The sequence below is a fragment of the Gymnoscopelus braueri genome (assembly GCF_963280865.1).
Source record: "Gymnoscopelus braueri genome assembly, chromosome: 1".
Classification (NCBI taxonomy): domain Eukaryota; kingdom Metazoa; phylum Chordata; class Actinopteri; order Myctophiformes; family Myctophidae; genus Gymnoscopelus; species Gymnoscopelus braueri.
In genome coordinates, this window is record NC_137603.1 from 40,213,721 (window position 1) to 40,226,220 (window position 12,500).

A 12,500-nucleotide genomic window follows, 5' to 3' on the forward strand; every position below is an offset into this window, starting at 1 on the left:
TGTTTCTCAAAGTGGGATCCAGGGACCCCCAGGGGTCCTTGGGGGGGTTCCATGGGGCACCCAGCTAAATTTTTTAATACAGCATTAAAATCATTTTAGCCATTTTATCCGAATTTTGTACGTTGGCAAGTAAAAATTAGCAGATGTACAAGCAGGCGCGGCGACCGGACCATCTCGCCCCCTAAGTCTAGCCTGGTAAACCCTCCCTCCGGAAATCTCATTTCTATTTGATTCCTGGAGTGAGTCTGGCCTTATCGCCCATTCTGCAATATTGGCTGTGCTGGAGTTGGGCGGGAGTAATACCGTTGACTGACAACCCCTTCAGCCAATGATAATTTTTCCCCTTCAGCCAATCAGCAGTTCACCAGTCTTAATGTGACGCAACGAGACTTTTGAGACAGCCATACCCAAAATGGGTTGCCTTTTTCGGATACAATGGTGTCACTGCCCGCCCCTACCGGTTCTCTAAATTTTTATTTTTAAATAGGCTTTGTCATGATTAATTGACCACATATATGAAGTTAAACAACTAAATTCTATCCAAACGATATCTTATAAGTAAATTCCGTGCCTCAAAATAGAAGTTAGAGAGCTTTTTGAAGTAAAAAAATAGTGGAGAATTGGCCGCACAAGAAAAAGATGGCTGCCGTTCGTGTTTTGGGCTCACTCGAACTCGCCACCTGATTGGCCAACGTAAGCTGTCAATCACAGAACAATGAGCGACGACGCTGATAGGCTCGGCCGTTTGGCATACACAGCCAATATTGCAGAAAGGCGGATCAGGCCAGACTCACTCCTGAAATCAAATGGAAATGAGATTTCCGGAGGGAGGGTTTACCAGGCTACCCTAAGTCAAGACTGCCAGTTAAAAAAACAAACCTTCTGGTACTTTTTCATTAATAGCGTTTCGGCATCAAGCCTTCCTGTACGTGTTAAGAAAGTGGTCAGTGGTGTTGTGTGTACCAGGAGGGACTGATAGACAGACAGACATGACCTTCAGCTGCTGTCGGTAAAAATAAATTTACCCCCCGCCCCCGACGTTGTCGGCTAGTGCCGGGCCTGTGTACAAGCTCACAGTACGATAGTTCTTTGTGGAACCAAACAGTCTTTTAAAGAAGCGTAATTTTTCCTGTGTGTAGTAGTGCGGTGTCTGTGTGGTGAGGGGAGTGTCCTATGTTTAGTGTGGCTGTGGTGTCTGTGTGGTGAAGGGAGTGAGGGTCTGTGTGTAGCGTGGTGTCTGTGTGGTGAAGGGAGTGAGGGTCTGTGTGTAGTGTGGTGTCTGTGTGGTGAAGGGAGTGAGGGTCTGTGTGTAGTGTGGTGTCTGTGTGGTGAAGGGAGTGAGGGTCTGTGATGCTAGCCGACGGCCGGGGCAGCAACACGGCGCTGCTCTCTGGTTTCCATGAACACAAACCGCACGCTGTGTTTATAGAGCTCCTAATCCCTTCCAGAAATTATCACTGAGTTGAATCAGCTGGCGTCTAACAAACAACTCCAATTACTCAGGGCCATATACACACACTTGCAAATCCCCACACACAAGCGAGTGCGCACACACACACACACACACACACACACACACACACACCACACACACACACACACACACACACACACAGACTTGCAGACACGCACACACACACGTCTCACACACACACACACACACGCACATATTTACAGACACGTGTACACGTGTTTACACACATGCAGTTTCATAGACACGTGAGCATATTTACAGTTAATAATTGCAAAAATATACACAAACACAGTTAACACACACACAGACACACAAACATGCCGCAGTGACCAGTGAGCTGTATTAGGTCTACAGAGGCGTGTATATGAATGTGCGTGCGTGCCCTGGGAGGGTACGTCTGGAATTCCTGATTCAGTAACACTGCAAGCTACTCCTGATTCATGAGAATCTGGGCCACAGGATTGTTGCTGATTCAGACTATGAATACTTTGTGTAAAGACGCACACGCACACGCACACACACACACACGCGCACACACACACACACACACACAGAGCTGTGTGCTGATTCAGAAGCCTGATAGCTCCATGTGGGGTGATGGGGCCCTCGTGCAGCTGATCCAGTGTATTTTCCATACTGTAGCTTTCATAGCTGAATATATTCTCTCTCCCATCTGCTTCCTCTGCTCTCCGTGCGTCTCCTCTAGCTGCCTTTTTCATCACATTCCAGAGATTTGCACACTTGTCTTAGAAAAACATTCACACCTCTTCCCACCACCCCTTCACCTCTACCCGCTCTCTCACTTGCCTCTTCTATCACTCCATCTCTCACCTGAGTGGGAGAGAGAGAGAGAGAGAGAGAGAGAGAGAGAGAGAGAGAGAGAGAGAGAGAGGAGAGGAGAGAGAGAGAGAGAGAGAGAGAGAGAGAGAGAGAAAGAAAGAAAGAAAGAAAGAAAGAGAGAGAAAGAAAGAAAGAAAGAAAGAAAGAAAGAAAGAAAGAGAGTGAGAGAGAGAGGGAGGGATCCAGGTTTCAGGCTGACCTCTGTTTAGTTGGTTATCAAACGTTTTAATTTCGCGGACAACCCTAACTCTGACAGACAGACAGACAGACAGACAGACAGACAGACAGACAGACAGACAGACAGACAGACAGACAGACAGACAGACAGACAGACAGACAGACAGACAGACAGACAGACAGACAGACAGACAGACAGACAGACAGAGAAAGACGTCTCAGGGCTGACACTGTTGTTTAACCTCAGTTGGACTTACAGTATGACCGGACGAGACAGACAGAGAGACAGGCAGGCAGACAGACAGACAGATGGAGCAGTAGTTAGACAGTAAAGCAGACATGCCAGCGGGTGACAGAGTGTGTCATGAAGTGAAGAGAGAGGGAGCAAGGAGGAGCCTGTAACACATGGGAGGCATTAGAAGACAGCCATCTCCTGTAACACCATTCACATTCAAGACACACAAATGCGCGCGAACGTGCACACACACACACACACACACACACACACACACACACACACACACACACTCTCACTCTCACACACACACAAATACACCCCCACACACACACACACACACACACACACACACACACGCACATGCACGCGCACGCGCACACGCACACGCACACGCACACGCACACGCACACAACATGCTTTTCACTTGCATTGATTGCGAGTGATCTTGCACAGTAAAGGATATATGAGTCATTAACAAAATGTAAAAAGTGAGTATTTTGCGAGTGCATGTGCGTCATAATAATTGCATCCATATTTGACTTTCTGGACTCATCTCTCTCTCTCTCTCCCTCTCTCTCTCTTTTCCTTGGCCAGAAGGAGGGGGAATTCCTCCTAAATGTACTGGCATCCAGCGTTCGCAAATAAAACACAAAAGGCAGACAGAGAGTGTAGTAGGAACAGCAGATCCAAATAAACTCCTCAACCCCCCCCCCCCCCCCCCACCCCATTCTGGGGACGAAGCCTGGAAACACTCCATGTCCCAGTCTCGCTCCCAACCATGCAACCATCACGACTGCCATTTGTAGGTCAACATTTCCATTTTCAACAACTAAACCATTTTCAAGAACTAAACTAAACAGGAGGATTCTAGTGTTATGAAACTGTCAGATTAAAGGACAACCTTGAGTTTATCGTGGTGTGGCACGGCCCAGACAAACACACACACAGACAGCACGGGGGAAAGACAGGTGATTACTCACAACGCAGGTCGCCCGCTGGGTTCGTATCCATGGTATTATGATGAGGTTTCTGTCTCAGTGGAACAACCAAACAGTAAACGGGTTGCAAACACCCAGACTTTCCTAAAATCGCTACATCAGAATAAGTCATTGTCAGTCTCTCTGTCAGTCAATGGGCTTGTCGATGCTTTCAGTTAGTTAGTTGGTCAGTTAGTCTGCAAATGTTAGTCTTTCAATCCAATCATCAGTCATCAGACTCTTGGTAAGACAGCTGGTCTGTCTGTCTGTCTGTCTGTCTGTCTGTCTGTCTGTCTGTCTGTCTGTCTGTCTGTCTGTCTGTCTGTCTGTCTGTCTGTCTGTCTGTCTGTCTGTCAAACGGTGTGCCACTCAGGAGGTGATCCAGACAGTCATTTGGTCAGGGATCACGGTATTATTGCCACCATGCTGTTGACTGATGGGCCAGTGAGTGAGGCGGCTGATGGAGCAATCTGTTCTCCACACCATCACCAGCTCTGTCCTTCTCACCCTGCAAACTGATCCATCCAATCGCTCACTGAGACAGAAATGAGAGCGATCTCTCCATTTCCTAAGTTCTATTTCTGATCATCCCCTCCTTCCCCACTCTGTCCTCCCTCTTCTCCCCTTTTCATCATCCATCCTCCATCCACCTATTCTCTCTCCTCTCTCTCTCTCTCTCTCTCTCTCTCTCTCTCTCTCTCTCTCTCTCTCTCTCTCTCTCTCTCTCTCTCTCTCTCTCTCTCTCTCTCTCTCTCTCTCTCTCTCTCTCTCTCTCTCTCTCTCTCTCTCTTTCTACCCTCTCATCCTCTGTTTCAGAGAGTGCTGCTATAAATACAGTCAATGGTCACCAACAGGAAACACTGGGCTGACCCCGCTTAGCTCACTGGCCAATTAAAACCCAACCTTCACATGCCTGCCAGGTGCCCTAGCCAGCTGAACAGAACAGTTTGGAAATAACTAGAGAGAGAGCGAGAGAGAGAGAGAGAGAGAGATATAGTCAGATAATGTGTGTAAGGTTGTGTGTGTGCATACGTCTATACAGTATACCTGACACCTGCCGCTGACACACAAGTCAGACTCAAACGGTCCACAAGGCGTTCCGTCCAACACTCTCTCTGTCATCAGGGCGGGGGAGTCTCGGCCCACGGGGGTGCAGAACAACGCACACGGCTTCTCTGCAAACACACACACATACACAAGCATGAATGGACACACACACACACTCATATTCATACATATAAGGTCAGGCAATTATTGTGAAGACAAACACATACTGTATGTGTACACAGATGCGCGTGCTTTTGGGGACATTGCATCTATTTGTGTCCCCTAATCTTAGCCATAACCGATCTAACCTTGACACAAGTCACCCTAACCATGTGATGCCACAGTAAATCACATTGTTTTTGTTCCCATAGCTGTCAAAAATCTTTCACAAAAATTGGCCTATGTCAGGAAAGCTCATTCACACACGCACGAGGTCAGGTCATTACCACGAAAAAAAACACATGTTCTATGTGTGAGAGCGGAAAGGGTTGGTGACATAGAGCTATACCTTCAAGCTGTTTGCATTAGATCAGTCTGGTAGTGATACTGGTGGGAACTGTATGTGTCATTGGCTGACCCACAAAGCTTAACCACTTACACCCTCTAGTCTTGACTTCCAGTTAAAATTGTACTTTTTCCCCTCTACACCAAATATCTTCACCAAAAATAGCCGATCTACAAGCAACTTTATATAGTTGAGCTTGAAGATCTGCTTTTTTTTGGCGAACCCCGCCACCACCACCCCCAGAATAGGGATGCTGGGGTTCAAGTAGTTAAAGGCCCATTCCCCAAGTCACACGGCCATTTGAAGGTTCACAATAACACAGTATGTTCAAACAGCAGATAGACAGTTCGTGCACAGCTCCACCGGCAGATAATAACTCTCTACTCCACAATGTCGTTTCAAATAAACATACAGCAATGCAAGACTGCGGTGGGAAAAAAATGCAATTGCGGGTTGGGCCTTTAATAATGTTGACCTCAAATGACTCTGAGGCAACCGGGGAGGGAAGGGAGTAGGGAAGGAAGTCAGGAGGGAGAGAAGGAGGAAAAGAACGAGGGAAGAAAGAGACCTTTACTCTGCCCTCGCATAAACACACTGACATCCTGTTGGGGGGAAGAAAAAAAACACAGGTCTTTTCTTTTTTTAAATAATAGGTCTGGGACCATTTGGCAAACAGCTGTAATAATGTGAACCGCTGAGAATGAATCAGACGGGATTCTGATCAAAATGCAGAACACGCAGAGGCCCAACATGGGAGGAGCTGCCGCTAAGGACATGTGGCTATGAACCCACACCCCCCGGTCAGCTGACAACAGTGACCCACTTGGCAGCACCGCTTAATAAGTCAAATAAAGGAGCATCCGGTTGAACGGACGTCGATCTGTTTCGCTTGGAAATTGGAGATGAAAGGCAGACAAGAGAGGAGACGTCTCAGTCAAAGATCACGAGGACAGTCTGGGACTCAGTCTGCTTCTGTTGCAGCCAGTTGGGTTTTGTTGGCTTCCAGCGCAACTGTGCAGTAAAAAATACAGTACTGTTCAGTGACCTCGATCAACCCGAGCTAATTTGCTTAACCGTGCTTGACGCGGTGCCAAGGTATAAACTCGCTCCAGAGGTGAAATACTCTTTTCTTCACCATTACAGACTGTTTTCCAAGAGGTGGCGCTGATAAAAACTATTGAACTTTTAAGGTGATATAACGTGAATGAGCGGATCACTCGCCGTGTCATTTCAGAAATGATTTAAAAGTGTGTGTGAGCTAAAGCTTGCAGGTGTGCTGCTCATACTGGCCTGTGTGTGTGTGTGTGTGTGTGTGTGTGTGTGTGTGTGTGTGTGTGTGTGTGTGTGTGTGTGAACATAAAGTTCCCACCAGTATCACTACCAGACTGATCTAATGCAAACAGCTTGATGGTACAGCTCTATGTCACCAACCCTTTCCGCTCTCATGCACTGTACATAGAACATAGCTGGCATGCGTGCATGTGTGTGTGTGTGTGTGTGTGTGTGTGTGTGTGTGTGTGTGTGTGTGTGTGTGTGTGTGTGTGTGTGTGTGTGTGTGTGTGTGTGTGTGTGTGTGTGTGTGTGTGTGTGTGTGTGTGTGTGTGTGTGTGTGTGTGTGTGTGTGTGTGTGTGTATGTCTCTCTCACCATCATTGATCACTGAGGTCAAAAAGATCTTCTTTTTGCTGGCATGTCTGTCATATGAGAGACACTGCAGGTCTCTGAAGCTGGGGGTCCCTTTGGGACACGGGGGACCCTCACACACCTTATGTTCCACACTGGTCTTCTGACAGTGGCGCCCACCCGGCCCAGGCCTGCATGGAGGTACAGGAGCACACGGACAAATACATAAACACACACACACACACACACACACACACACACACACACACACACACACACACGCACACACACGCACACACGCACACACGCACACACGCACACACACACACACACACACTGTAAGTAAGTAAGGAGCCTTGGGAACCAGTGGTTCCCATGTACAGTAGTTGCCATTAAAAGTCTCTAAAGTCCCATCAGTTAAGTGACAGGTTTTTTTCAAGACAGGGCTTGGGTGGTTGAACTCACTGAAACTCAACCTAGACATTACTACTACAGGGACACTGCTTTTCTTCTCCCCTCCCTTATGTTCTGTCTGTCCTTTCTTCAGCCGTCTCCATACTGCTGATTACTGCTGTGTGCTTGGGGTGAACTCACTGTCCTTCCTTACCACTGTCATCTGCCATCTCTCTCTTTCTCATCTGTCATCTATCGCTTCCCCTCTCCTTCACTCCCTCAGTATATATATATCTGTCTCTCTCTTTCCCCGCTCTTTCTGCCAAGATACAAATGGTTGCTGTCGTGCAGAAAACTTGTATCTCTCCATATTTTCATAAATGAATCCCATACGTGGTCATTATACAGTGTCACACAAAAGTAGCAAAAATGCGTTGCCATGTGACACGTTGTGAGCTTGTAGACCTGCCATATTTATATATTATTTAGTTTTATAACCATTGAACCAATGAAAAGTATTAACAAGAGCTTGTGACTAAATAATAACTAAATTTGATGCACTTTGTTTTACATTTCCTGAAAAGTAACGGCTTTGGACATACAAGGTTTCCACCCGACAGCGACTAAATGAAACTGTGGTGTTTGCTGCAGAGGGGTCCAGCTGGATGTGACAGTTGTCTATATCAGGGTAATAAAAGTAATGGCTACAACACCAATGACCTGGGGGATTATGGATGAAAAAATGTATCATGATGTTCGCAGAAACATGACAAAACTGTTAATCCAATTCTCATCACTAACACCAATTTAGATTTCAATGGAATGTTCTGAAGATGCAGTATCTGCATCCCCATGTCTGCTGTGTCCTGACAATAACGCACTCAAGGCTTTGTTCAGATTGCAGACAAGTCTGATGCGTTTCTCATATCAGATCTTTAGGACTGACTGTCCACACAGATCGGATTTGTGTATTCAAACATCGTCGACCTACTGTATCTGCGTTGGTTGCTGTGGTAACAGCATAATGACATAGGCGTGATTCATGCTTAACTTATTCTCTATCGTGCGACGGTGTCGCTTGCCAAAAATAGCAGATCAACAAGTTCACAAGTGCTTTGTGAACTTGTAGATCAGCTTGTGTGTGTTGTATATTGTGTACTGTGAATGAACTGTAAGGGGTTTAACATTCTCGGGTGACAATGTTTCTGACTCAACTTACAATGAATTTTGTCCATTCGACCAGCAATTTGCTTTATCTACGAAGACCAATAATATACTTAGATATAGAAGCATTTATCTTCTTAAAGAAGGTGTGTGTGGTAGGTGACAGGGAAGATTTGATAGGTAGGTAGTTGAATCGAGGTAGAATATTTATACGAATTACCGTAATCCTACCAAGCAAGGGATTTGGAAGTGCTGGCCAATTAATTCAATCCTGCTTTGTCTTAGCAATCAGGCACGTAATTAGAGGATATAGAATCTTTCTGATTAGGGGTAATGTACTGTATATACCCAGATATTTATAGCCTGTCTTTGTCACCTGGAAAGACGAGTGTGACTCAAGTCCATTTCGTTACAGATATTTAGGGGCAGGGCCATTGATTTTCCTAAATTGAACTTGTATTCTGACAATACTGCACTTATTGAGGAATCAGGTAAGAGCACATTGACCGCATATAACAAAATGTTATGTTCCCTGTCCCCTTTGGAGATTCCGAATGGCTTCTGCCAATGGTTAGATGGCTGTGGAGAATAAATATTCTATGGAGGCGTATTGCCACCATGTGATGAGATACGTATCCCGTTAGAACGTGGTATATATGTTGTTAAAACCAGATTTTTATTTATTCTGGTTTTAACAAGACACTTATCACGACATAACGTGATACATATCACATTATAACGTGATACACACTAATTCCGCCATTATAGGTAGCTGTCTGTGTCTAATCTTTGTTCCATGGAACCCAGGAAGACTAGCTACCACATGGGTGGAAGCTAATGGGGATCAATAAACAATAAACACACAGATTCACGCATGCAGTCAGATCACTTACGGAGGATTGTCACATTTCCTCTGTCTGAACTGGGCTCCAGTACCACAGGTCCGGCTGCACATGCTCCACTGGGACCACTGACTCCAGTCTCCATCCACATGCTGGGGAATGGGCGTCTTACTCACACAATCCCCCGCCCTGCACCACTGACACACACACACACACACACGCACACACACACACACACACACACACACACACACACACACACGCACACACACACACACACACAGAGCATTATGAGCATATGTGCATGCATGCATATAGAAAAATACAAAGGCCCACACAGAGAGTGCCTGCTAATATATACAAACATACACCGAATATTTAATAACTTACAGCATAGCGACATACTGCATTTACATGCACACTAATTACCCTATTACTGGGAATAATCAAAATATCTTTCCAGGTCAAAACGTTGGTTTTCATTTAAATAAATCCTGCATCGTGGCTATGAGTGTGCGGCCCTTTTCTCTACTTTTATACTAATCAAAATATGCCAATAATCAAACGGACCCGTTCACATGTGGTTACAGCAATAGCGGCAATAGGTTTACAGTACAAGTTTTACTCAAAAGACTTGTTTGTCCTAGTTACATCTTAAATGATGCGTAGCCTGTGAGCTAGTTCAGGCAGATACAGCACACTCGGGTGGTTTACAAGCATGTGCAGCACTATGTGGGCGATGTACCGTATGGGACGTGTCAAAAGCTAACCAAATTGGCGGTCTATTTAAGCTCACTTCATTCATTGTACCGCTTTTGAGCCACTTAACGTTGTATGTGCTTTGTTTGCCCCCCCTCCACCAACCCAGCACCACCACTTTGCTTTCCCTAAAGGTTCTGTTTTCCTCTGGGGGGGGGGGGTTGTTATAGATTTACATAGCTCCCTGCTCTTAAATGGTTGTCTGCTAATGTACCGAGCAGAGAGTAATGTATAGCAGAACCTGAACGCCAAGATCAAATAATAATATTCACACATGTATTTACATTTTATAAATAAAATGTTTTTCGTCTATTTGTGAGTCAGATTCTTTACTGTCTTCGAGAGGACATTTATTGCCACAGTCTGTGCAGTGCCTCTACAAATATGCATGCACACACTATATCCTAATATACAATAGAGAGTCGCGCGCATGCGTGGCTGTCTGTCTGCGTCTCCAAGCTGTTTGCGTGTCTGGGTCTCCAGCGTCTACTCTCATACGGGTCCTCATGCTCTCTCTCTCAATACAAACTGATGGTCACTCGACCATGCTCTCTCCGTCAAGACAAAGTCACGTTTCGCTTTCGCCTCCGCGCACCGCTGTTGCAATGAACGTCTACAGGCTACTAGACGGTAGCCCCGCACAGCGGCCCGAACCTCTAGTACTATACATTATTCATCCATACAAGATACAAGCAAACAACCAGCATTACATGACATTCAACAGGGTATTTGGTGTAGTGACAGTATGGCAGAGCGGACTAAGCTCTTGACAAACCGTCCCATTTCCAGGTTAGTCATGTGAAGAATGGATTGAGGGGAAGGTCGGGTCCTGTGCCTCAATGAGCGGCAGCACTCTATGTGTGATGGCTTTGCTTTTGGGGATAGGAAGACCATACGATTTAGGAGTTAGTGTAAAGCCTGATTTATAATTCATCGCACGACCGTGTCGTGATAGGTTGTGAGCTCGTAGATCGGTTATTTTCGGCAAGCTGCGTACGATGACGTATAAATCAGGCTTGACCACATGAACCCTATTCTGGGGTGAACATTTGGTGAAAAAAGCAGATCTACAAGCTCACAACAACACGTCACAACCAGACCCATAGAGAGAGAGTGTTATGACAGGCTTTGATCTCGCCGCAAAGCCGGCCGCTATGGGCTAGTTCCAGACATTGGAACTTCCTCTTTGAGATAGAACTAGAAAAAGTGCTCCTCGGAGCACAGGTCTCCGCCAGGTCAGGTAAGTTATTGTGGCCTCCTGGTGGCGCTATAATAGGCCAATGTGAAAAGGGTGGCATTTCTTCCTCGGCCTAGTGGGAATGTGCGTGCAAATTTTCACGGAAATCGCACGCCGCGTTCATGATTTCATACATTTTGTTCAAAACGGACCAATCCTGCAAACTTTGGAAGTCAACCTTAGTCAATCAGGACGGAATATGAAATATCGGACAGATGCGTCTTGATCACATGACTATAGAGATTCTGTGTACCGATTTGTGTGATGTTTGGATCAAATCTGAAGGATTAATATCCAAAAATGTATTTGACATAAGTCGGCCTCCTGGTGGCGCTGTAAAAAGCAGATGTGAAAAATGCAGTGCAGATGTTTTTCCTTGGCCTCTAGGGAGTAGGCGTGCAAAGTTTCACGCAGATCGGTGCAGTTATAGTTAAAAATGCAAATCGACCTGTTATAGCGCCACCATGAGGCTGATGTGAAAAGTTTTAAGTGCCATTTCTTCCTCGGCCTATTGGGAATGTGCGTGTGCAATTTTATGCAAATGGAAAGCTGCGTTCATGATTTGAGGCAGTTTGTTCAAAACGGACCAATCCTGCAAACTTTGGATGGTAACCTTAGCCAATGAGGATGGAATATGGGAAATCGGACAGATCAGGGTTGATCACATGACTATAGAGATACTGTGTACCGATTTGCATGAGGTTTGGTTAAAAACTGTAGGAGTAATGGGAAAAAATGGGTTTTGCACAAATCGGCCTCCTGGTGGCGCTATAACAGGCCCATGTGAAAAATTTGAGGCAGAGGTTCTGAATTGGCATCCAGGGAGTGTGTGTGCACAGTTTCGCAGCGACCGGGCCAACGGTGCCGGAGATTTGGTGGTAACACACAGACAGGACGGACGGACGGACGGACGGACACACGGACGGACGGACGGACGGACGGACAGGGGCGAAAACATACTCTCTCGCCATGCCTTTCGGCCTGGCGGAGACAACGAGCATTTCCGCATTCTATTCTTACAATGGGAGTCGACGCTAGTGTCGTCACTCTCATATTAGATCACGCTGGTCACAACATAACGTGTTGTGAACTTAGATCAGTTATTTTCAGCGAAGAGATGTAGAGAGGAAAAAAGTGCGGACCAAGTAGAGAGCCCTCTGTGACCCCAGTCAAATAAGTACATAGGATTTTTGTTCTTATTGGAAACAGTATCATGGTGAAGAAA

At 45.9% G+C, this 12,500-nt stretch overlaps 1 protein-coding gene across 2 annotated transcripts in view; it reads right to left on the reverse strand.

Annotated features, from left to right (window-relative positions):
* The window catches only part of adamts17 (ADAM metallopeptidase with thrombospondin type 1 motif, 17), a 104,883-nt gene that overhangs the window by 46,849 nt on the left and 45,534 nt on the right, over positions 1–12,500 (reverse strand). For both annotated transcript variants that reach the window (XM_080437812.1, XM_080437811.1), the window contains exons 12-14: positions 9,331–9,476; positions 6,905–7,071; positions 4,754–4,881 (exon numbers count right to left, since the gene is read on the reverse strand). In XM_080437812.1, the coding sequence (XP_080293938.1) occupies positions 4,754–4,881; positions 6,905–7,071; positions 9,331–9,476 (441 nt within the window). The remainder of the gene's footprint in view (positions 1–4,753; positions 4,882–6,904; positions 7,072–9,330; positions 9,477–12,500) is intronic.